Source organism: Heterocephalus glaber, unplaced genomic scaffold, assembly GCF_053883595.1.
Source record: "Heterocephalus glaber isolate CG9 unplaced genomic scaffold, H.glaber_assembly_v1.0 deba00001532, whole genome shotgun sequence".
Taxonomy (NCBI): domain Eukaryota; kingdom Metazoa; phylum Chordata; class Mammalia; order Rodentia; family Bathyergidae; genus Heterocephalus; species Heterocephalus glaber.
This window is the reverse complement of record NW_028258330.1, coordinates 28,093,900-28,120,467: the sequence shown is the minus strand read 5'-3', so window position 1 is coordinate 28,120,467 and position 26,568 is coordinate 28,093,900. Positions and strand designations below refer to the sequence as shown.

The 26,568-nt window shown below is 43.4% G+C and overlaps 1 protein-coding gene across 3 annotated transcripts; it reads right to left on the bottom strand.

Annotated features, from left to right (window-relative positions):
* Nucleotides 1–26,568, bottom strand: Manbal (mannosidase beta like). Of its 3 annotated transcripts, none has more exons than XM_004867803.4 (3): nt 26,470–26,568; nt 14,476–14,684; nt 1–866 (listed from the first exon to the last, which is right to left on the bottom strand). In XM_004867803.4, exons 2-3 carry the CDS (start codon nt 14,623–14,625, stop codon nt 759–761), a joined length of 258 nt encoding a protein of 85 aa, XP_004867860.1. In that variant the 5' UTR covers nt 14,626–14,684; nt 26,470–26,568; the 3' UTR covers nt 1–758. The 3 variants fall into 3 exon arrangements, with proteins under 3 accessions (XP_004867860.1, XP_004867861.1, XP_087045094.1); XM_004867804.4 differs by having other exon boundaries at nt 26,287–26,476; XM_087188968.1 differs by lacking the exon at nt 26,470–26,568 and adding an exon at nt 26,389–26,409.

The following is a 26,568-nucleotide window of genomic DNA, read 5'->3' as shown; positions in this document are numbered from 1 at the left end:
TTGAGCATGCAACTTTATTGACCTTTACTTTTCCAAATAACTTTTCTTCACTGGTCAGAGAATGAAAAAACTGAGAGGAGGAGGATGGTGTGCAGGTAAAAGTCAAAGGCATAACACCTTGGATGTCACAATGGGTTGAAGAGGTTGGTCTGAAGTTGCTAAGCCTACTATTTCAGAGGCTCAGAAAGTTTGTGCCCGAGAATATGTACTCATTCAGCCAAACCCCTTCCACCTGATAGAGGAAACTCAGGTATGACCCTGGCCCAGGCCTTCTGCTGGCTCTTCCAGTGAGCATTTTTTAGGCCTGGTTGGTGCAGCCAGTGGGACCACTACCATTGCATAGCCATATCATCTTGCCCTAACACAAGTGAGGTCTGGCTCCATCCACACAGCAGAAATGAAGCAATGGGAGAGGAAGTGCTTATCAGCATTAGACAGTGATTCCAAAGTGTAGTGTGAATCCACAAGGTGGGTGCCTATTGCCTAGCCACAGTGAGTAAGTAACTGTGAGCTGACCTGGCTTCTGAACAACCCCCCAGGGCAGTGTCTGCTCACAAGGGATTTCAGTCCCTGGACTGGAAACCACCATGGAAGCAGGAGGAGGAGGAAGTGGTGTCTGTCCAGCTGAAGCCTGGGGACTGTCATGACTGTCCAGATCTCTGGTCAGATGGCATCACAGCATCTAGACACTGAGCCTGGGACGGACAGGAAACAGGATGTTGATTCCCAGGCCCGCCTGGCTCCTCAGGCCTCCACTTCTACCGCTTCTTCTTGGTCTCCTTCTTGGGCCTCTTGTTGGCAGAAGGAACAGTAGCCTTGGTCTTCCTTGTTACTTCCGCACTTCTGGGTTCGGATGGTTCTGTCTCCTGCATGGGGGTAAAAGGAGAGTCCTGCTTAGAGCAATCAAGCCTTACTGAAGGGGCTTTGCATGCCCTGAAAACACCAGAGATGGTAAACCTGCTCACTGGGACACAGGGTCTGAGCTCTTTCACTTTCCAGCCTAGTGACCTTGTGGGCAGCTCACTTCCCCTTTCTGTGTCTGGGTTCATTCACCTGTGAAATGGAAACAGGAATGCACACATTGGTGGGCTGATGTGAGATGGCAAAAATGCACAGAAAGCACCAGGAAGTAGAAGCTATAACTGGTGGCCAGCTCCGAACCCCGTGTGAGGGACTGGGCAGAATGTGGGCGAGGGGCTGCCTTCTCTCCTGGCTGTGGTTCTCCTCCAAGTCACACCACAAAATGCTGAGACTAGGAGGTGGAGAGAACAGCCAGCAGGTGTGCAGTCACTACACTGTGTTCTGTACAGTCCTGGGGGAGGGCAGAGGCAGCTCCAAACTCCCCCACAACTAGGGCAGCTCTGTTTTATCTACTTCATACACTGTGATTTGTTTCTTGTAAGATTTGGCTGAAACAAAGGTTCTGCTGTTGAAAAGAAAAAAAGGTTCAAAATGACAGATCTGGCTTTGGCCTTCATTGTAAAGAAGGTATACTCCAGGAAGGCCTGGACCTGCCCCAGGCCACTGAGGCTCATGCGAGAGAAGAATATGGAGCAGACTCAGGCCACTCCTTTCTAGTGGGCTCTCCTCCACTGGGTGATAAGGTCAGAAAGGACATCAGGGAGGCCAGGCTGCCCAGGGAACACTACTGCTGCTCACAGGCCTAGGCTGGCCCACAGGCAAGTTTCTCTTGGCCAGCAATGTTTTGTTTCTGTTTTTAAAGTCAAACTAATTGGGAGAACTTACATAAAATATGGATTCCCAGCTTTTCTGGAAGACTTTGCACAGCCAATGCCACTGGCCTTCCACTCCCTTGCTGCAGCAATGAGTTACAAATCCACCTCTTTATTTGGGTGCAAATCACCCCATGACCTTCACCACTCTGCTGCCCCAGCATGTGATAGAGAAATGCTTTGTAGTACCCCAATCTTTATTTAAGGAGAATAAAAAGCAGGCTTCTGTGAGGGGGCATACATACTTCTTCTGGAAGACAGAAATATTCCATGTTTAATCTGCCAACCCCCAGCTTCCTAGATTAACTCTCTGACTTCTCTACTCATCACCTGCTACCCCCAGTGCCCATCCTAGGGCCTAGCCTCTGCCCTACCGAAACAGAGACCACAGCTAGGGTGGGGTAGGAGGCAGTCCCTGCCAAAGGTCCAATCCAGAGCCTTATGGACTCCCTCTTAGTGGCCACCATCATCTCTAGCCAGGCAAGATACCAGATGTGAAGGCCCTGGTGAGAGGTCTCGGGTACCCAGGGCCTGGTCTTCCCCCATAACAGGAGTGCTGCCACTCCCCTGCCCAGGTCTCAGACTGCAGGTCTGCACTACCCTGGCCTGCTGGGCTTCCTCCCATTAAAAGTCAAAGTGATGTCCAAGGTACTCCCTATGCTGATAACTGTTTATATAACTTGGCCAAAAAATAAAAAAGATTACTCCATTAGAAAAACAAACAAAATCCAACCTCAGAGGAGCCAGTCTGTCACCTGCACATACACTGACAGGTGCAGAATCCATGGGGAATGCTCAGGTTTGTGGCAAACCCAACAGGACCCAAAGCACTTGAGGGCCTTAGGGACTGGTAACCATGCAATACAGTACCTGTGCAGTCATTGGAGCACCTTGGGCAGATGAGTGGTTTATGCCTAGGCAATTTGCTAAGACCTCCTGGACAGAGCCCCTCTATCTGAGTTCAAAGCTGGGTGCCTTCTCCAGGTTCAGTGGGGCACAGGTCAGAATTCAGAGATGGTGACACTCAGTTGCTGACCCCAAGGCCTCTTCACTCTACAGATCCTCTCTGGCATCTCATCCCTTCTGGCATCTCTCAGATCACTGCTCTCCTCACTTGAACCTTGCAGTGGTTCTCTGTCGGGATGGCATGAAGGAGGCCACCTCTTCTGGCTCATCTGGGCTCTTCTCCACCCTCAACTGGTCAGGCCAGGGCTTTCCCTGACAACCTCCATCAATAGCCACACCCTTCTTTCCTTGACCACCTAGCAAATCCTGCCCTGTGGTTTGGCCCTGCCCAAGAACACATTCCAACTGTCTAGCCTTCCTTCTCTGCTGTTCCAACTCTAGCTGGTGGTACCCTCCTTCACCCCTACCCCTAGGCAACTAGGCACCTTATAATCCCACTGCTACTTTACCATAGTGATATGTTTCCATGTCAGTCTCCCCTGTTTGCCTGTGATCTCTTTGGGATGCTTCACAGGCAAGGTCTCCCATAAGTATGGGGATTTTGTTCTTGTTTATTAGTTTGAAAAGGCAACACTTAAGAGTTGGCTTCAACCAGTCTGTAATCTCAGAACTCTCCGGAGGCCAACGGAGGAGGATCACAAGTTTGATCCCAGCCTGGGCAACTTAGTGAGACCTTGTCTCAAAGAAAGAAAAAAAGGGGGGGAGATGGAACTCAAGGTGAAGGTTCCAGGTTTAATCCCCACTACTGCCAAAAAGAAAAAAAGAGTAGGCCTCAGTTTTTCTATGGATACAGGGAATAAACACAGTGTTAAAGTCTAGTACAAAAACTCTACAGTATGGCTAGGCATCACTACCAATAACAATAACACAGCAGCCGCAATAGTGGCTGGTACTATAATTATTTACACTATTCCAGGCCCTGTGTTACATAGTCTGGACATATTTTAGTCTCATAAAGTGCCATAATGAGCCCCATTTTATAAACAAAGAGACAGATACTCAGAGAGGTCATGTGCTTACCAAAGGTCTCAGCTGGTGAGTAGCAGAGTCAGTATTTGAACCTGATCTCTTACTGGTTATATAGTACAGCCTGGAGACCTCAGGGTTTCCTAGGCATCTTGGGGGCTATGAATACCTTGAAAATGAGTTAAATATGACATTTTCTCTCTTCAGCAGCCCCTGCTGGAGCTACAAGTGACTCTGGAATGACAAGAAGGGTCTGTTCTAGATTCTAACTGTTGAAGGGTCACTCAGAGCCCCGTTGTTTGTGACTAATGTTCCTACAGGAGTCAGGAGAGTAGGTTGGTGCTCCTAAGTCATGCTGTATTTCTCAAAGCTGAAAGCAGCTCTCTGTGGGTGTGTGTACATATTACAGTCAGAGTCATCTGAATGCATTATCTGTCTCCTCCTCACCCCAGACCTCCTCCTCACTTCCCCATCTCAGTTCCTGGCACTGTCACCCATCCAGTAACCCAAGCTAGAAACCATTTAGTTATCCAAGGGCAGTTCCAAATTTCCAAATTCTCACCATGCCTTTGTGACTCCACTCACTGTCCACTCTACTTCCCAAGGAGGTCTACACTATGTGGGTCCCCTCTGGACACACTCCACTGCTGTAATTCAGACCCCATGATCTCCTGCCCACTTCTCTCTGTATCAACCACCTATGGACTTTCCTGCCCGTACCTTGCCTTCTCCATTTTCATCATTCTCCACAGTGCTTTTAGAATGTTTTCCTAAAATAATCTGTTTTTTGCTTTTCAAATGTTGTTGGCCTCTCTTTGTATGAGATAAATTCCAAGAGACTCAGCATGGTTTGCAGGCCCATTCCACTCCAGCCTCACCCTTGTCTCTAACCAGCTCTTCTGTCTCTCTGGGGTACCTGGCAGCCAGGAGCACCCACATACCATTGCCTTTCATCTGCTGTGTAGGTGCTAGCATTTGCCACTTACCTATCTGCACCCAGTACATGTAGGTCCCACACCAGGCACCTTGGGGCAATGAAGAAGGGCATGTACCCATGGAGGATGTGTTTCATGACAGCACTTTTCACATCTGTCAGGTCACTGAGCTTCTTTACCACAGCAGTAAGTCAGCCACTGTGAACCACATTACAGGTAAGGCACATGCAGCACAGCCACCCTCCCGCAGGCTGCAGGGAGGCAAAGGCAGCATTTAAACACAATTTGGGCCCTTGGGTCCCAGTCACACAGAACCTGCAGCCCCAACTCTAGCTCGCAGGAAGGTGAATGGTTGACTTTAATTTCTCTTCAGATGTGTGTCGCTGGGACAAGCCAGGCAGATGGCGACTACACACTCCATAGCCTCACCTTTAAATCTGGGAACACTGCCTTTCTCTGAAGCCAGTTTCAAGTTTCCTCATCCATAATGCTATGGAGAGTAAAAGAAAGAAAACCTCAGCTTCCAGGAGGCTCCTAGGGCTGTGGAGGTGTCTTCTGTGGACACAAGGCCCATCAATAATGAAGCTGCTCTATACCCACTTACAGGCCAGAAAATTGCAGCTATTCATCAGGTTCAAATAATCAAATCAATGCCACAATGTATCCAATCCCTTCCAGCAGGGAAGGCGCACTGAATTTATGATTTCCACTCTACAGTTCATTGTGGATTTAGTTCTGTAAATCAGTACAACATGTCATTCTACACAGACTAAAACCATTCTTTCCTTGAAAATGGTCCAGACAAAGAAAACTACTATGCTATGCTTGGGTGCTATCTTGGACCTATTTCAGGTGCTCTTCTGAGAATTCTGTGGGTCCTCTTTTTATGGTTCAGGACCCAAGGCTCAGCTGGATTAATAAGAGGCCAGCACTCAGACCAAGGCTGCCAGCGCTGAAGCTCTTGCCTGTCCCTCTGTGCTACTCCTGGCTGCAGCCCTGTGGAGCATGGGAGCTGAGACCTTGTGTAGATGGAACAGTGGCCTTGAGAAGAGGAGAGGATTAGTTGAAACAGGAAGTGGAAAAGGCTCAACTAGGCAAATGAAGACACAGTGTCCAGGACACACTTGGCAGGCAAGTGGAACTGTGATTAGAAAGCACAGCCTTGAGAGCTCATTCCAGACACAATTCAGCACAATGCTATAAGCCATTCCCACAGGCTGGACTGTGGCTCCTGGCATGTCCAGCCGTCTCTCCCACACGTTGGTACACACCTCCAGACCACTAGCTGGTGGGAGCATGTTTATATCCTCATCATGCCCACCACACAACAGTCTCACAGGAACGGGTCATTAAGTAAAAAACACCCTACCTCCTAATTTAACTGTGAACTCCTCTTGGGATTAAAAACAAAAACAAAACAAAATCCCCACATGGAGCAGAATTGAAAAGCTGGTTCTGGAAGCCTGGCTCCTGAGGTGTTGAGAATGGGTACACGCTTGCCGAGTTATTTATTTATGGCAGCCCTCACTGGCAACCAGGGGCCTAGTTAAAATCAAGACCCTCATGTAAAACTTTCCAACAGGGTTCTGATGCTCTCGGCCCCCATCCTACTGCACCCAGGGAAGGATCCATCCTTTTTCTCCAAATACTGCAGGGCTTTTTGTTTGATGGTGAAGTGGTAAAGTCTATTTGAGCATCATGTTGAAAGCCACTGCTCTCACCACCCATTTCAGGGAGTTCTCTTCCACTAGATCACGATGCTGGGCATCTCATTATTTGTCTGCCCAGAATGCCCTGGGGGACCTGCCCTTTTCCTACCTTCTGGAGATTTTAGAGGACTCTCAGTCACTGTGGCCACAGGATTAGGCAGCTAAATGTGGCCTACCCAAGATGGTACCCATAACCCCTTCCCACAAATGGGGCAAGGGGTGAGCTTGTTGCCAAGCACAGCTTTTCCATAAGATGTGGAAAGTAAGCACAGGCAGAGAAATGGTTTCTCTTACTTGCCCATCCTGAGTGACAAGGATGCTGACTGGGGCTGCTCCAACTATCTTTCTTAACACACACAAAGGCCTAAGAAGGAAACCAATGCTCCCAGGAAAGCCAGGAGACCCCTTGAGCCCCTGAGTCCATGGTGTCTTGACATGCTCAGTTCCAAGAGTCATTACCATTTCTGTTCAGGGAAGCTGTCTCATTACCTCAAGAAGAGACAATGGCAAACAACAACAGGAGAGTGCAAGTGAAGGTGCCTGCTTTCTAGGAGCTGGCAAATAGCTGCTGAGACATAATATAAACACATAAAGAGTTTAGATCAGTCAACATTTCAACTAATGGTTTATAATTAATTATCAGATGCACTTCAACTATCTGCAACATGAGTTGCTGAATTGCAAGCCCACTTGCTTAGGGTTGACTGGATCAACATTGTGTGTATAAACCGATTTAAAAGAGGCTTTAGGAGGTAAACTCAAGCAGGACTGTGGAAGGGAGGGAGATGGGCTCCTCATCTTTACTTTCTTATTACCCACTCCTTAAACTCCTGGAATTGGGCTCCCACCTCCTTAAACTACTGCATTCTACTCAGAGGAAAGCTGTATACTATCTACCCCGAAAATATGCTTGAATTTATGAGCATCACCTTTTTGTCCACCATTTAAGGAGCCCAGGGACCCCCTAGAGAGTCAGGAACTCTCTAATAAGACTTTGTCCTGGCTGGGCAGGTACACCTTAATCCAAGCACTTTGGGAAGCAAAGGTAGAACCTCAAGTTCAAGCCCAGCCTGGTCAACTTAGCAAGACCCTACCTCAAAATTAGAAATTAAAAAAGGGCTAGGGATGTAGCTCACTGTGAAGGCCCTGACTTTAATCCCCAGTACTGAAAAAAAGTGTGGAGGGGTACTGGGAATGTAGCTTAGTGGTACCGTGCCCCTGGGTTTGATCCTTAGTTTCACAAAAAAAAAAAAAAGAAAAGAAAAGAATGTTGTTCTACTAAAACCCTACTGTAAAAGACAGCAGCCTAAACATGGTGGACAGCTTACCTCCATCATCTCTGTGGGGACTGGGTTTTACATGTGCCCTCTTTGTACCCCTCAGTGGCCAGGGAGAGGCCACACTCTCCTGTCCCCTGCCCACTGCTCTGCTTGTCTCCTAAGGAGTGAAAGGAACAGGCACCCAAGCTTTGTCTGCTTAGGGCTCCTGCAGAACAGACCTTTCCCCTTCCATTTCCGGTGATCACTCCACAGTGACCCTCCCACACAATGACCACAGCTGTCCCAAGCCCGGTCAGCCACAGTCCCTTCCTTGGGGATTTTGGAGCTGTAACCAAACAGGAAGGCAGCCCCTCTCTGGAATACTGTAGCTGACAGACATAAACTTTAGGAGCTGTCATGGCCTATTTCTCTAGCCCTGGGGAGGACAAGCAGAGGAAGCAGACTCTGGTGAGAGAAGTAAAAGGCAAGAAAGGGGGGCTGGGGATTTAGCTCAGTGGCACCACACCTGCCTTGCAAGTGTAGGATCCTGAGTTTGATCCCCAGTACCAAAAAAATTTAAAAAAAGACAAGAAAGAGGCAGAGAGGGGAGGCAGAGGCCATACAGATGGCAGTGATGGAATCCCCAACTCCCATGTCTTCCAAAGGATCCAATGAATTCCTGCTCTTTGGGTCCTGGGATAACATCTGCATCTTCTCAGTTTATCTACAGTGCATGGAAAATACCTCCAACAGTTTGGTGTGCCCCAAGTTCTGGTCTTTCCTGTCTTAATTTCCCTTATAGCTCATTCTTGGGGTTTCAAAGAAGAATATTATGTGGATAAAAGAACTCCCAGGTCTCTATTTCTAGCTTCTTGCTGGATCTTCCTTACCTAAACGGGATACCTTGCTATTATTTCTAACTTAACACACTAGAACTGACCATCTCCTGTCTTAAAATTAGTATGTGCTTCAGGAAAATCATCTAAGGACTACATCAGTGGCTGCACATTAAAATTATTTGGCCATGCAGGTCTAGAAAATTCTGATCTGAAAGTTCAAAGAAAACTGAATTAGTACCTCTGTGAGTATAGTCCATGCCTCTAAAAATTCCCCAGATGGTTCTCAGTGCAGCCAGGTGGAAAATGTGCACTAACTGAAGGAGGAACAATCTGAATGACCACTCCTGGCCTCTTGCTCATGGCAAACATCGTTGATCAATTTCTTTCCTCCTTTTCACCATGGCCATCTTAAAATCAATCAGACTTGGCATGAGAGACAAAATGTATCTGCCATCCTAGACTAGACAGAAATGGTACAAGGATCTGCAACCTTGTATTTTAGAATCTAGCCCAAAAGAAAATGCTTGGACTAAGTGTGGCCCAGGTCTCAATCTGGCTCAAATAAATGTTTATTTTCTCAGGTCTCAGTTTAATGAAGTGCTAATTAAAAAACTTTTTCATTTGGTTTAGGATTCTAGAGGTTTTGCTTTTACAAATTGGACCTTGCTCCTACTATGAAAAGGGAGTGAGGGAAGAAGCATTTTAAGTGTTCTTTTTTCCTTCCCTGATTATCTCCAAAAGAACTTTCAAATAATCTGCAAAGTACTAAAGTCATAAACTAGTTGCAAAAAAATCAGCTTACTGGAACAACAGAAAAGACATTCTTCTGCTTTTCAAAGGCTTTCCCATCATCTAGAGCCAAAACTATTATCTTCTGACCCAAAAAGCCACTAATAAACCTTGTTTCTACAGGCCAAGCAAGAGGGATGATTTTGCCCTAGGCAAAATAGCAAAGAGAGTTAGATTGTTCTCTGGCTCCTCCCACCTCCACTTCTACCCTCTCTCCCGCTTCATGCCACCCTCCACTCCTGGGTGCCTCCCTACTGCCCTTGGGCTACCAAGAGTCCACACAAGCTGTCCCCACTCCCAGGGGTTCACTTCCTCCCTAAGATCTCGACATCCCCAAGTTAAAACCCCTTTATTTCCCCTCTGCACCCAAAATCCAAACCCCCAAACAGCACAGCCTCAGCACTCAACCTGTCTGTCACCTTGTTACGCACAGAATACTGTGTTTCCTTTCCACATAGGTAGGAATTTGAGGAAGGAGAGAAGCTGCCTTATGGAGACACACAGAGGAAAGCAGTGGCAGAATCTCTCTAGGTATTTTGTTACTCTAATGCAATAAACAGTTGGATTAATGGTACTGTGTTTTTTGCTTCCATTGAGAAGCCTAAAAAAAAAAAAAAAAAGCTACAACAGTAAGCTTCAGTTATGGAGACAGTTCCCTTGTGTGAGCTTTATGCCCCTAAATTACAAGATAAACAAAAATGAGATGTGCTGTGCTATATTTACATTTTAAAAGATGAGGTTATTGTCCCAAATTAACCTCTCAGTGTCAGTGGGGTGTGGAGGCATATTTTTGAGCCCTTCTTGCTTCAAAAGACCTTAACCTCCTGCATACTTAAAGGCTTCAGAGATCAGTAAATGACCCCCTTTTCTACAAGTATGCTGGACTGACCCAGGCCTCTGGCATTTACCTCAAAAGGTTAAGAACAGGAGGTGAGTGGATTCTCTGCTCTCCACAGAGCCACAACTCTGACTCTCCATCTCTGCCTACAAAACAGGAAGAGTCATCACTTCCCTCCCTAGGGGCTTACAGAAGGCTTCATCAGCACCCAGTGACAACAGAAATGTTAGTTATTTATAATACCCAATAGCATGCCATGTCTGTAAGAAAAGAGCCCAAGAGCACAGGGACTATGTTTTTAAAGTATGATACAATTCTGGGTGGAATAACTCCAATGGTGACCTCCTTCTCAAAATGCCAGAACAAGAGATGGACAAATCCTTCCAAGCCATGAGCCTGTCCATGCCCACCATCTTCCCCTCCCTTGAGGCTGCTCACTCTCCCCAGGTTGTCCCCTAAATGCTGGAGCCTCTCTAGAATCATTGCTGGGCCACTTTTCCTCTCACTCTGTGTTCTCTCTTCGGAAGAACTCATCCCTTCACCTGGGTTCAATGACATCTCATAACTCCCAAATGCTGGTCAGTACTCAGGCCACAGCCTCGTCCCACTGTACACCTGTAATCTACCTGCTTCTTTGACAGAACCACCTGGCCACATTGATCTGCTTAAACTGAACTGAATATGTTCTTTCCTCACCTCCACCCATGCCTGCTCCTTCTCAGAGGTTCCTCGCAGCATTGGTAATCCCTATCATCCTCCTTCCATACAAGCAGGACTTCCAGGATGTGGTGATCTCCAAAATGTGGGTCTCTAAGATACAGTATATATTGTTAAGTAAAAAATAAAAGGAAGGTACAAAACTATGTTTAAGAATATGCTATCTCTTACATGTCAAAGAAGGGACTATGAATATATATATATATGAATAAATACAACATACATATATGCCTTTGTTTGTTTAAAAAAACAATAGATCAAAATAATAAAGATAAATTACACTTATAAAAATGGCTCCCTATGGGAGGAGGAAGGGAATAGTGTGGAGGGTAATGAGATTAAAGGAAATGTCTACAAATGTACCTCATTATATAGTTTGACTTCTGAAAATGTTGTATATAAATGTTTCACATAATTTTAAAAACAAATTAAATCAAAAAGAAAAAAAAATCCTTAGAAACTAAAAACAAATTGAAGCAAACTAAACTTAACTATACGCCATAGCGAGAATATACCTGTACAGAGAAAACCTTACTAAAAACAATATTCTGACTGTAATGTAATGTTTTCCTATGGGAAAACATTCTTTTTGTTTTACTGTTTTTTGGAGACAGGATCTCACTACATGGTTCAGGCTGGCCTCAAACATGATCCTCCTGCCTCAGCCTCCCAAGTGCTGGGATTACAGGTGTTTTGAAACCACCATGCCCAACTACACAGACATAGCCTAAGGCCTAAAGAACCAACAAGAAATGTTAAATTGTTACTAGTAAATACAACACAATTATTTTAAAACTATAGTTCACATACTGTAGGTAAGAAGAATGGAGTTAACATTAAAAAGACTGCTATCCTCAGAAAAGCCTGATGGAAGGTTGGCCCTTAGCTGGCATCTCTGAACTTGGATTTCAGGAAGTTCTACCATTCCTGGGACTGCTAAGAGTGGCTCATTGTGCCTAAATCATTTGAGCAGACAATACAGCTTATGTGGAACACCTGCCTTCTTCTGGAAGTCTTTTAATTTGGGTAGGTATGGGCAGTTGAGCCTTATGTGACCAGTCCCCAGTAAAAACCCTGGGTACTGAGTCTCTACTGAGCTTTCATGCTAGAAAACACATCTCGCTTTCTGTCACATCTCCACATGACTCCAATCGAGAGCACTCTTGGAGGCTTGTCTGGTTTTTCTCCAGTCTTTACTCAATGTACCTTTTTCTTTGTTTACTTTGTTTTGTATCCTTTCATTGTGATATATCATAGCTATCAGTCCTCCTAGGAAATTACTGAACCTGAGGGGGCCTTAGGGACTTCTGATACAGCAGAACATAGCAAATAAGTCATTTTGTTAATGTTACTAGAAAACAAGATTGCCAGCATAAGACAAAGAGGTACAAAATACTAGTATACAAATCATGTAAATAGGCTGAGTGGCAGATACTTAAAATCTCACCTACTTAGGAGGGTGAGGCAGGAGGATTGCAATTCAAGGCTAGCCTGGGCAACTTAGTAAGAGCCTGACTCAAAAGAAAATTATAAGTGTTGGGGATGTAGCTCAGCACTAGAGTACTTGCCTAGCATGTGCAAGGCCCTGGGTTCAATCCCAGTACCACAAAATAAATAAAAAATAAAATCATATAAATAAAAACACTATAATCTTTTTTTTTTTGGTACCAGGATCAAACTTGGGTCCTTGCTCTTGCAAGGCAGGCAGCAGAACCACTGAGCTAAATCCCTGGTCCGACACTATAATCTTAAATTTGAATTGGAAATACCAGTATGAAATCACAGGTCTTTTTCTCTCAAAAAAATTGTTTATTTGCTATCTTTAGTCACTAAAAAAGCACAGAAGCAATTACAGCTCACTAGCGCTGATCACTTCTAGTGTTCCAACTGTGGTCTCTAAATACTACTTTCCAGTTAAAGAGATTTTTGGAGAAATGAGTGATTCCAGAATTGTGGCAGCAAATGTTCAAAATGAACCCAAGACATCTTATCGAGCCAGGAAGCAAAGAAGTTATCAAAGACTTGAAGTACAACAAGAACCAAGATACCAACTTGAAGGTCTCCCACTGAAACAATGTGAGCATTAAAAAACTAAACTAGAGGGCCAGAGATTGAGCTCAGTGGCACTGGACCTGCCTCACAAGTGCAAGGTCCTGAGTTCGATCCCTGGTACCAGGGCGGGGGGGGGGGGGAACCTAAACTAGTTAAAACACATCAAATATATACAAATATATTTCAAAAGCATATGAAAACCAAAGCTTCATCGGTCAACATTAGAAGTTTGTAGAGCTCAAACTTACTACTCTGAACATTGATAAAGAGAAAGAAGTAAGCACTTATTCCATTCTTTAGTATAAACACTATTTTAGAATATCCATACAGGTGATGAGAAAAATTCTTTGTTGGAGAATTCCAGATAATAGAGGAAAATGGCAAATCCTAAGTAACAATCATCAGTGGATTTTAAAACCATTTAGGTATGGGCTGGGGATTTAGCTCAGTGGTTCCGGCGCCTGCATCGAAAGTGCGAGGTCCTGAGTTTGATCCCTGGTACCAAGAAAAAAACAAAAAACAAAAATAAAACCATTTAGGTGAAAGACTGATGGGGGGATTTTATGAAGGATAGATCAGGTGACACCACTTGAACTGACTAGAACAGTGATGGTGAACCTTTTAGAGTAGTGGTGGTGGACCTATGGCACAAGTGCTGCAGGTTTGCCACCACCAGTCTAGGCTCTAATCGTATGTGTGGCAGCCAGATGCCATGTGCATGCTGACACATAATAGCAAGTACACAGCACCAGCCATGAGGTATCTGCACCAAATAACCTGCCCTAATTGGACTTGGGCTCTAGATGGAACTTCCTGTGGGTTGGACATCCGGTAACCAAAAAACATGTTAGATGACCCCAGACAAAAGCAATCAGCCAAATCCTGGGATGCTGGCATCATAGATGACAAAGACTTGCTTTCTCCAACAAATCAATGGAATGCTGTCCTCACCCTTTCAGAGAAATTTGGGAGAAGGGTATGAATAAGACTGGGCAGAAGAAGGGTACTATACAATAGTATTTATGGAATGAGTCAAAACAACAAAAAATGCAAATCTGATCACGTCATTCCCTGTCCACACTCTGAGCTCCACCTCTCACCATGTCCTGTTGGTATTCTGACACAGTTACCTTCATCAGTTTCTCGAACCAGACTGTTCCTTTACTCCTCAGGTCTCTCACCTAGGCAGTTCCCTCTCCTTGGAATGCTGTCTCATCCCCTACCTACTTCACCCAGGAGGAGCCTGCTCATTCCTTCCACTGCAGCTTAAATACTGTTTCCTTGGCAGTGGGGGCCACCCAGCCACTGGCCTAAGATATGATCAGATCAGGTCCCTGGATCCTTGTCATACACCTCAGTGTACTCTGTGCTTCCATGGGAGAAAATGCATTGTGTTTATATTTGCCTTCTCCCCAAGGACTAGAACACCTTGAAGGCAAATATCTCATCTGTCGGTAATCTGACACATAGTAAGCATTAAAAATCTTAATAGATGTTTGAACAAATCAAATATTAGTCATGTAGTTCAATACACCAGATGAGAATTCTGGAACACACTAAATCAGTAAGACCCAGCATCATCCCTGCTGATCTTGTCTGTGGTGACATTAATATAGTACCTAGAACTTATCCCGGCACTCCAAGGACCCAAGGCTCACAGGGAAGGACTCACCACTTCGTAGGACTTGGGAATGGGTATGATGATGGCCAGCACGCAGATGAGCTGGAAGATGGCCCCCAGGAAGAGTCCATACCGCAGCAGGTTCTCCAGGAAAGTGGGCTCAGGCACCTCAGGAGGAGAGAAGTCCAGGTTGGAGGCCATGACCCAAGCTGTCTGCTGCTTGAGGTCTCCTCTAATTTAGCACTCTCCAGAGCCAACTTCTAAATGCAAAGAGTTAAGTGTCATGTTTCTACAATGGACTTTAAATGGCCCCACTTGCACAAACACACATACATATTGCAAGGATATATAAAGCAACTGTGGTGAAATGTTAACAATTCTTGAATCTAATTAGAAAATACATATTCAGTGTACCATTCTTTCAATTTTTTTGTTATGTTTGAAGTTTTCCAAATATAAAGTTAAGGAAAATAAGTAAATGTAAAGGGAAACACTTCAATGAAAATCTCAAATCAATATACATTTATAGGGCCAGGGATTTCGCTCAGTGGTTTTGCTGCCTGCTGTGCAAGTGCAAGGACTTGAGTTTGATCCCTGGTACCAACAAAAAAAACAAAAAAATATACATTTATAGAAGTCCTGCTATGTTTGTTTTATTGATCCATTTATTTATCTAGTCATTCACTCAACAAATACTTATTGAGTACTAAGCCCTGAAGAGTGAGCAAAACAGATAAATCTCTGCTCCCCGAGGATTCTTGCTCAGGATGGAGGCACAAAACACTTAAGAAGGAGGGCATTATTTTATTTCATATAGTGTGACAGAAAAGACCTTTTTGAAGAACAGAAATGAGAATGGAGTGAGAGATGGAGCCATTTGCTAAAGAAAGTGTACTCCAGGGACAGAGAAAAGCAAGTGCAGAGGCCCGGGGTGACCAATATGGCCACAGAGTTGTGATCAGGAGGGAGAGTGAAAGCAGGTGAGATCAGAGGGGAGCTGGGCCAGATTTTGTAGGACCCTGACACTCGTTATTTGATGGAGTAAAATGTAAAGGCACTAAAGGGTTTTGAGCAGAGGAGTGACATAATTACAAAATTACATTTCTTAATGGGAGAAAGGACACCAAGTTGGGGGGCAGAGTAGACAAAAGCAAGATCAGTGAGGAAGCCACTGCTAAAACCCAGACAAGAAATGTTGGAGATATGAACAACAGGGGAAGTGGTGGCAGGTCCAGCCTCTGCCCATTTCTCTCACCTTCCTTCCATCACCACCACTCTCACTCCTAATATTCCAGTTGAGCAGAAAGAACTGCTCTCGTTCTCCAAGGGCACTGAGCTCTTCCTGGGCCTTTGCATAAGCTGTACACTCTGCCAAAGGCTCTGTACACTGAGTCTCTCCCACTCTGACTGCTTCTGAAGCTGCCATTCTACCTCCAAGGCTGAGATCAAGGGTCATCTCCCTTCAACATTTCTCAGCCTCCTCCTCCCTCCTGCCCCAGTCAAAATGAACCGTTCCCCCTCTAGCACATCACACATGAATGGCTTCCTTCTGCCCACCTCAACAATAAAGGGACAAATACACTGGGTGCACTTGAACCCACAACCTTTTGTGTTTTCAAAGATCTGTGTTACATGCAACCTTTGGCAAATCTGAGCTATCCAGTGCAGTGGCTATCCATAAGCCACCTGTGGCTATCTGGATTTGAAATGAAGCTTGTCTGAACTGAGACGGCTGGTAGGATAAACACACACTCAATTTCAATGACTATGAAAATAAGAATGTAAAATATCTCTCTAATGTGTTTAGCCCAGCATGGTGGTGTACACCTATAATTCTAGCTCCCTGGGAGGCTGAGGCAGAAGGATTTCAACTTCAAGACCAGCCAGGGCTACTTAGACCCTGTTTGAAAGTAAAATTTTTTTAAAGGCTGGGGATGTGGCTCAGTGGTAGAGCACTTGCCTCAACATGCACAAGGTCCTGGGTTCAATCCTCAGTAATATATAGACATATATATACATATATGTATCAAGTACATGTTAAAGTGATACCCTAAATTAAATTACAATACAAAGAACAAAGATGAAGAACTGAAGCTCTATGCTTTCAAAACTGAACTACCAAGTTACAGTAATCAAGACAGTGTGGTATAAGCAAAGACATAGTCTTAGGAATATAAACCAAGACAGTAGACAAACAGAATGGAGAGTTCAGAAATAAATACTCAAATACAAGTAATTTTCAAAGACAGGAACCAAGACCTTTTCTTTTCAATAAGGAAAAGGCAGTCCTTTTAACAAATGCTGCTAGGAAACTGGATATCCATGCGCAAAAGAATGCACAAATTAACTCAAAATGGATCAAAGATCTAAACCACACAAGAAAGCACAGGAGGAAATCTCTATCACATTGGATTTGGCAATGATCCCTTGGATGTGAAATCAAAAACACAAGTAACAAAAGAAAAAATAAATTGGACTTCATGTCAAAATTAAAATTTTGTTGGGCACTGTGGCATACACCTGTAATCCTAGTTCTCCGGAGGCCTGGTAAGAGGATTGGTGTGAGTTTGAGGCCAGCCTGGGCCACATGGTGAGTTCAAGGCCAGCCTGAACCACAACGTGAGAACCTATCTCAATAATAATAATAATAATAATAATAATAATAATATAAAAAATTTAAAAGTTGTGCATAAGAGGACATTATTCAAGAGTATGAAAAGACAACTCAAAGAATGGGAGAAGATATTTATAAACTTTATAGCTAATGAGGATCTAAAATTTAGAATATATAAAGGTCTACAATGCAAGAACATACATAAACACACACACACACTAACACCCCACCAAAAAAACCACAAAAACCTACAACCCAATTTAAAAATGGGCAAAGGATACATGCTACAACATGGACAAATTTTGAAAGCATTGTGAAATGTAAATAAAAAATAAGCCAGACACAAAAGGACAATTATCCTATGATTTCATTTATGTGAAGTTCCTAGAACGGGCAAATTCCAAGAGACAGACATAGAATAGAGGCTGTCAGGAGCCAGGGGAGGGAATTACTCTTTAATAGCTATGTTGTTTGGGAAGATGAGTTCTGGAAATAGTGGTGATGGTTATACAACATTGCTAGTGCTACTGAATTTTATACTTGAAAGTGGTTAAAATGATAAATTTTAGGGTTAAGGGTATATCTCAGTGGTAGAGTGCTTACCTAGCATGTATGAACCTCTAGGTTCTATCCCCAGCACCACACAGAGAGAGAGAGAGAGAGAGAGAGAGAGAGAGACAGAGACAGAGACAGAGACAGAGACAGAGACAGAGACAGACAGGGATTAGTTTGATGTTTGTAGGCAGGGTCCCACTACACAGTCCAGGGTGGCCTTAAACTTGTGATGCACTTACCTCAGATTCTCAAGTGTTGGGATTACAGGCATGTACTACCACACCTGTCCTGTTATATATATAACACAATTAAGTAAAAAATTTCACCGGCTTTTCATTTTCTACTTTTTAAATGTAGGTACTACATGAGTTTTAAATTACATGTGTTATTTCTATATAGAAATATATGGATGGCCTCAGACACAACAGACTGTCTGAAAGACTTTCTTCCACCTTAGCTGCTGCTTCTCTGCTTTGCAGTTTTCTTCCAACATGAAGAACGACTGAATGTTTACTTAGTAGATAATTTTTATTATCAGAGTGGGACACACACAAATGTTGTTTCTCTTTCAACCTGGTTACTTTGGAAGGTCATGTCCTTGGGCTAGCAGAGCAGCCACTTCACATACCAGTTTTGTCTATGCTGGAAACAGCCTTCAAAGCCTGTGCCCCCCCCCCTTTTTTTCTCCAGAGCTGGCAGATCTTCATCCTCCCAGGAAGAATCTGACTTCTGGAAAAAGCCCAACATCATCTGGTTCCAAGTGTGGTGAATCAGGTGGGGCATCATGCTCAGGAATACCATTTTTGGTCAAATACAAGGTATGACGCTCAGAGTCCAGTGAGATTGTTTGGAGTGGCTCATAAACTGGCCCTGATATGAATTCCACAGCAGCTGCAAGAACAGCTTCCCTGGAAGAACCATCCAGCCCCTACAAGGCACCAGCACATGAACACCCAGACTGAAATAAGTGATCTTAGCTGGGCTTGGTGCACACCTGTAATTCCAGCACTCTGGGAGGCTGAGGCAGAAGGATCCAAGTTCAAGCCTAGCCTGGGTAACCTAGTGGCTTAACAAGACCCTGTCTCAAAATAAAAAATTGAAAAAGGGCAGGGGATTTAGTTCAGTGTGAAGGCCCTGAGTTCAATCCCCAGTATTACAAACAAAACAAAACAAAACAAAAAGAGCAGTCTTGTTTCTTCAGATGCACCTTATAAAGTAAAATGCCTTTGGTCCCAAGGCATTTATACTTATAGTTGTAAATACTCAGATTTATTAGTGCTACTAAAAGTAACATAATTATGAATCCTGGGGGTCGTACAATATAAAGACATGGCTGGGCATCAGGAAGGGGTGAAAGGTGAAGGAGGCAGCACACAGGGTCTGACTATCTGCAAGTAGCTAGACTTTAGGCTGATCTCTTCACAACTTACAGACTCGATGTTCTCCTGAGCCAAACAACATCCATTCAAAGCTATAATATATTTAGGCTTCTTTTTTTTTTTTTTTACTGGCAATTAGGCAATATATAACAAAAAGCATAAGAGTGATTATATCCTTTCACTGAGTAACTTACTTCCTAGAATTTATAGTAAGGAAACAATTCAAAAGAAGAAAAAGCCCCTGAAAAAGTTCATGGCAGTGTTATTCATAATACTGGAAAACAGGAAGCAACTCATGTCCAGAAATAAGGAGGCAGTTAAACTCAGTTATGGTATATTATGGTGTAGTCCCCCTTCACTAAAATGGCAATATAAATGGCATATAAACACTGTGTTACCAGGTGAGTGGGGAGACTTGCAATATAATACTAACTGAAAAAAGTAAACAACTGGATAAACACTGTGATTGCAACCATGTATAAACTGATTTCCTTGGATAAAGATCAAGAGCCCATAATAAGTAGCTGCTAGTAAATTGGGGTCCTAAGCTTTTATTTTTTGTATTGATTGAAACAATGAATACAGTTTAAAAGAAAAATCTATGTCCTACCCACTTCCTTCTCAAGACTTTTAACAAGGTAGAATCAAGTAGAGTCCAATAAAACTTTTACTGACAGAAATGTTCTATACTTGTGTTCTCCAAATAGCAGCCACCAGCCACATGTGGCTACTGAGTACTGTATTTAAATGTGGTTACAGAACTGAATTTTTACTCTGAATTTTATTTAGTCTTTGTATGATTGTGCATGTGCACACAGTACTGAGGATTGATCCCATGGCCTTGTACATACTAGGCAAGTGCTTTACCACTGAGTTACATCCCCAGTCCTGAATTTTATTTGACTTTAATGAACTTAACTATAGCCACATGTGGACAAAGGTGCCCTACTGCAAAGCACAGGTGTTAACAGGGTGACTGCGCAAAGGTTCTAAAAAATCAAAATGCTCTAGACCTACTGTGTATGCTTCAAAGCTCTCTAGTTTCCTCACTTTCTCTACGCCTCTGTGCTTTACTTCCCAGACCACCTGCCAGCAGTTCTGGGTTTTCCTTTCCTGATTACAGAAGTCACAGGAGTCCTAAACGTCCTTCAGATCTCAACGAGAAAACACCCCTGAGGTTCCATTCTCTGTAGTAACTGCTTTTTTTGTTTGTTTTGGGGGTGGGGGTGGGTACTGGTGATTGAACCCAGTCTTTTGCACTGAACTATATTCCCAGCCCTTTATTTTGAGACAGGGTCCCCACTAAGTCACTAAATTACCTAGGTGGGGCTCAAATTTGTGATCCTCCTTTCTCAGCCTCCCAGACTACTAAGATTACAGGCACAGGTCACCACACCTGGCCCTATGACAAGTTTTGATCCTCATGACCACTGCTGCTTGGGCATCAAGCAAATCATTTGACAGGGGCTATGCACAATATGTTACTGTCAGCCTCTCACTTCTCAAGCACTCTGGGAGTTGTACTGCTGAGGTTCAGGAACTAAGGCCCGGACAGGTTACACGGCCTACCCAAAGGTTACTTGGCTAAGTAGAAAAGTCAGGATTCAAACTGACTGGCTCCCCCAGGGCCAGGGCTCCCACCCACAGGGCAATAGTTTTCAAACTGCAGGTTGTAGGCCATCAATGACCTATGGAAACCATTTAGAAGGCTTCATCCAGCGGTAACTTTATTAGCCAGCACAGAGACCAAAACCTAAAGTGTATTTCTTTTTGTTTGAAAAATACTAGAATCTACTATTTCACTTGATCCACTGTAATCTGAATAGCAGGGACCCTGCCTGGGTCCCTCTTAAATTTATTCCAGTGCCTGACTTACAAATACCTGGCAAATGATAAAGCTTTTGCCCACTTCCCATCTCAAAGCAAGAGCAGATTCCTCAACGAGGGAACTGCAGCAGTTAATGAGGAGAGGCTGACAGTATGTCCAGGTAGAATCTGGGTAGGGCTGACTATTGAGCAATGTCTCCAGCCCTGTGATGTGCCAGACTTACTGGTGGGCAGAGGTTTTCATATTGGAAGACTCTCAGATCTCTATCAGAATGAAGTCAACAGTGCATACTCATTTATTACCAAACATAGCAAATCATCTCATGAGGTTACTGGACCCTATGAAGCTCATTCCCGAATGCCAGCCACTGGTAGTCTGAGACATTTACTCACTGGATAAATATTTAAGTATCCATTATGTGCTGGACACTATTCTAGTCCCTGACATGGAGTTTTTAACCCACATTTCAAAAGTACTCAAACACACACACACACACACACAAATGTCAGAGATATTATAAGAAAATATAAAGGCAGGAGGAGGGGGTATTGTTTTATATGAGATGTTCAGGGAAGGGCCTCTCTGAGAAGGTGACATTTCAGTAGAGACAGGAAGCAAGAAAAAGCAGCTGAGGATGTAGCTCAGTGGTTGAGCATGTGCTTAGCATGTTCAAGGCCCTGGGTTCAATCCCCACCAATCCCCCCACACCACCAAAAAAGAAAGGGAGTAAGTAATTTGAATATTTGCAAGAATATCCCAGGATGAAGGAACAGCAAGAGAAAAGTTCCCAAGCCAAGAATGAGCTTCATAATCAAGAAGAATGGGAGAGGGCCAGGGATTTAGCCCAGCGGTTTTGCCACCTGCTGCGTAAGCACAAGGACCGGAGTTCAATCCCCGGTACCAAAAAAAAAAAAAAAAAAAAGAACAAGAGAGTAAGAAAGCTATCCAGGGCATGTGGGTCACTGTAAGAACTTTAGCTACTTCTCTGAAAGAGAAGTTACTGGAAGGTTCACAGAAAAGAATCTGAATGTTCTCTCTGGCTGCTGTGTTGTGAATGACTGTAGGAAGAAAGAATGGAAGCAGGAAATGTAGTTAAAAGACTATTATAGCAGTCAAAAGACATACTTATACTAAGGGGGTAGCAGTAGAAGTGGCAAATTCTCAGATTGTAAATATATTGTAGAGATTGCCAATGGGATTGATGAGGTAAAATGTGAAAATTTAAAATAATCCCTGATGAAGGGGAAACTGTTTGTGTATGATAATGTAATGGTGAATAGAAGAATTAATCATTTGTCAAAACCCATAAAATTTTATAGCACTAGAAATAAACTTTAATGTATGCAAATATTTAAAAAAATCATAGGTCCCAATATCTCAGGATGTAATACAGACAGTGACATTCTGAACCTCAACATATTTTAAACATCACTGAAGAGATAAGAGATAATAGAATGCTGACCTAAATAACTTTGGAAATGAGAGGAGTCTATAAAAGTAAAGGCAAAATGAGCTGTACATATGAACAATACTGTAGTTTATAAAGTTGCTTCCCATGGGGGACACAGTTAAGGCATTCTGAAATCACTATCCCTGTACACCAGAATTAACACATAAGTAAAGAGATGGTGGAAGTCATGTTTATCAGAGGTAGAGTGGGGAGGTTACAGGTAAACAAGAAAAGGAAGCTAGTAAAATCCATGTAGTAATGAATGAGAGTTGGAGACATGAGTATGTTCAAAATAACACAGCTACAAGTAGCTACACACAGAAATATCTCCAGATGTGTGTCTGTGTGTGTGTGTGTGTGTGTGTGTGTGTGTGTGTGTGTGTACATATGTATCTCTTGCTCTGTCCACTGAGAGGGCCTAGAAGCAAGGACAACCCAGAAGCAATGAACACACCTCATGCCCAGGTCTTGGTTTCTGGGCCATTCTCCAATAAAAGGAACCAGGGCTCCTTGAGAAATGGCAATTCTAGGATGGAGGGAGAAATATACAGGATGAGTGTGGAGTAGAAAGTATGAAAGCAAAAAAAAAAAAGAAAAAAAAGGGCCGGGGATTTAGCTCAGTGGTTTCACCACCGCCTACTGCGCAAGTGCAAGGACCCAAGTTCGATCCCCAATACAAAAAAAAAAAAATAGAAAGTATGAAAGTGCTTTAGAGAACAAAGCAAACAAAAATTCCATGTACAAATATGCTAAAATGAAATCCACTATTCTATATACCAGTGGTGGCAAACCTATGGCATGTGTGCTGCATTGGGCTGTTTTCATCACTGAAATCTCTAAAAGGTTCACCATCACTGGTACAGAAAAGGGTCATTAGGGGAAAACTGAGAATATCTGAATAAAGTATGGATTTTAGTTCATAATAATATACCAATATTGATTCATTAATTTGGCAAATGTACCATATGGAAGCTCACTGCAGTATCTTCACAATAACTCTGTAAATCTAAAATTGTTCTGGGCTGAGAATTTAGCTCAGTGGTTCTGCTGCCTGCCTCACAACCGCAAGGTCCCGAGTTTGATCCCCGGTACCAAAAAACAAAACAAAAATAAAATATCTACTTTTGGGCTGGGGATTTAGCTCAGTGGTTTCGCTGCCTGCCTCACAACTGCAAGGTCCCGAGTTTGATCTCCAATACCAAAAAATAAATAAATAAATAAAATCTAAAATTGTTCTAAAGTAAGATTTAGAAAATAGCTCAACATTTCAAAATAAATAACCATGGAGATATGTATAGTTCTCAAGACTTAACAAATACAAAAGACTGAAAAAGCCAGATTCCAAAACTGCCAGAGGCTTCACCATCTCCCAACTTTTCCCCAAAGGTGTACAGTATGTTGGCAGGGGGAATTCTTGGCTTCTAATGATGAGGTTTTCAAATTCTGTTCTGAGAATTCAACTAAAACAGACTGGGGATTGAAAACCAGTGTAAAGAAGTACTGCCTTGTAGCTATGGGCTATATATTCAGATTTGTCCCACTATAACAAATTCCCAAAATGCCTCAAAATTGGCTTAGAATTTTGTCTATGGAAAAGTAATCCATCTCCCAGGGCAGAGTCATCAGTGACTGGTGAACTGAAACTGTTATGCAAATGTCTTGCAAAAAAAAAAATGGGGGTGGGGAAAATATTGAAGATTAAACCCAGGGCCTCGCACATGCTAGACATATGGTCTACCATTGAGTTATATTCCCCAGCCCTTTTTATTTTGAGACAGGGCATTGCTAAGTTGCCCAGACTGGCCTTAAACTTATGATTCTCCTGCCTCAGCCTCCCAAGTAGCTGGGATTACAGCCATTACCTTCCCACTCAGCTGAAATATAATTATTAGTCTAAATATGCTGTGACCATTTTTAAACTGAGTTTCTGTGGTTTGCTTTTTTTTTTTTTTAAGACAAGTCTATGTAGTTCAGGCTGCCCTTGAATTCTTAGCAATCTCCTACCTCAGCCTCCCCAGTGCTAGGTGTGTGTCACTATGCCTGGCTTAAAAAGTGTGAGATTCACAGTTTCCACTGTGTGAGAGATACAAATCCATGGAAGATACATTCCAACACCCCTAGTGGATGCCTGAAACCATAGATAACACAGAACCCTAAAATATACTGTTTCTTCTTCTCCGTAAAGTGTAATTTACAAATTAGGTACAGTGAGAGATTAACAATAACAACAACTAATAATAAAACGCTACAATTATAACAATATACTAGAATAAAAATTATGTGAATATGGTCTGTCTTTCAAAATATTTTCTGTACTTACCCTTTCCTTGTGATGTGATATGATACAATGGCTACGTGATGAAATGAAGTGCGGTGAATGCCACAGGTACTGTAATGTGGCCAGGCTATCACTGACCTGAGGTCAGAAGGACCATCTGCTTTGGTGATCCTGGACCACTGAGCCACATCAGTGTGGATGATTGGCTATCAGGAGCAAATGCTGCTGATAGTTGGGAATCCCCTAAAGTTGAAGGTATTTTGTGGACATCTTTTGGAAGAACACTGTAATGGGAAGTGTTGCTGTAGAGGCTATAATCAATCCTTCAGTGATCATCTGGAGGACTTTAACACTGCATTCCATCCAAGGATGGTATTCCCAATTGTGTCCTTTTCTGTCTACAAAATCTCAACACTTCAGCAAATTTCAGTAACGTCCACATTGTTTCTGCTTCAGTTTCTTATCTTCCCCCTCTCTGTAGAAGACTCAATTAGTTTTCCAATTCCACAACTGTTAACACTTCTGCATGGCTTTAAATACGTTCTTCCACTTCTGCTGGAAATCCTTTAATATGCTTTTCCAGTTCTGCTAGAAATGTGGCAGAAGCATCTTCATCAGAGGATATGGCCTCTCCAGCAATTTTTCTATTCTTCAGTTCAAATCTATTCCTGAACCAGTGTAAGCATCCCTTAATTGCAGTAAATGGCTTCATGGCACTTGTTTCAGAGGCTTCCTTGCTGAAGTTTCCATATAAGCTCAATGCTTTCTGAAGTAACACCCTTCCATCAACTGGAATACAGGTTCCATTTATATCTTCCACCCATAAATCTGATATCTTCTCCATCTTATCTAAGCAGCTATCACTCACTTTGCTTGTAACTTTTACAATTTGAGGTGTGCCTGCAAAACCAGCACGAGTTTCTTTTCCCTTCTTCATAATCATTCTTACTATAGATTTTAGCAACCTCCGAATATGATTTTTCTTTCCTTATTAAGGAAGCACTTTCCAGCTTCTCTTTGGTGTATTCAAATTGCTAGCATCACTACTCTTGAGCTTGGGGCCCATTATAAAGTAAAATAAGGGTTACTTGAACACAACCACTATGGTACTGCATTGTTGATCTGATAACAGAGATGGCTACTAAGAGACTAATGAGTGGGTGCCATATACAGCACGGATCTGCTGTACATAGGGATGATTGAAATTCAAGGTAGGACAAAGAAAAGGCTCAAGATTTCATCATACCACTCAGAATACAAATTCAAAACTTATTGTTTGTTTATTTATTTATTGGTACCAGGGATTGAACTCGGGACCTTGCGCTTGCGAGGCAGGCGCTGAAACCACTAAGCTAAATCCCTGGCCCTTAACTGCTTGAGAGTTTTTCCACTTACTATTTTCAGATCACAAGTAAGAGACACAGCAAGAATATAGTGGGGGTCTACTATACTTAGAGAATCAATTAGCCTCAAACACACTGAACACCCGAGAGCACTTTACATTCACTGTCTCGTTTAATTCTCAGGACAAGTCTATCTGCGCAGTTTACACGAGAGAAAATGAGAAGAGGAAAGACGACTGCCCAGCGTTCACAGAGCAATAAAGGGTAAACTCGGGATCCGAGCTCTGGCCACACTGACTCTCGAACTCCGGCTCCACCTGCAGGAGGAAAGGCCGGGACGTGGCCGTGGAGACTGAGTTGTGGCCCAGGCTCCGAACTGCAGGCTGGACCGCACCAGGCGAGGCCCTCCGCCTACCTGGAATTCAAACTTCCCACGGCAAGTAACTTCCCACCGAATGCCTCAGGAAGTTATTCAAGCCTCCTGCTAAGCAACGCCGGTTGAAGTACCAGAACCCACCCTTCCCCCTCGGTTCCCTCTGCAGCTCCAACTCCGCCCCTCCGGGAATCGCCGGACAGCTGCGGGAACCTCCACGCATACCTCCTGTGTCGCCGCGCCGCTCCCTGGAAGTACTTCTTCATGACCCCAAGCCCCGGAAGTGACGTACCCAAGCAACCAGAGGCCTCAGTTCCGTCTGCG

What these genes read in the sequence shown, in the direction of transcription:
- Manbal (XM_004867803.4), bottom strand. Translation starts at nt 14,625, where the DNA reads ATGGCCTCCAACCTGGACTTCTCTCCTCCTGAGGTGCCTGAGCCCACT. An exon ending in TTCCCAAGTCCTACGAAGTG is followed by an intron (nt 867 to 14,475) that starts GTGAGTCCTTCC and finishes ACCCCCATGCAG; the next exon opens with GAGACAGAACCATCCGAACC.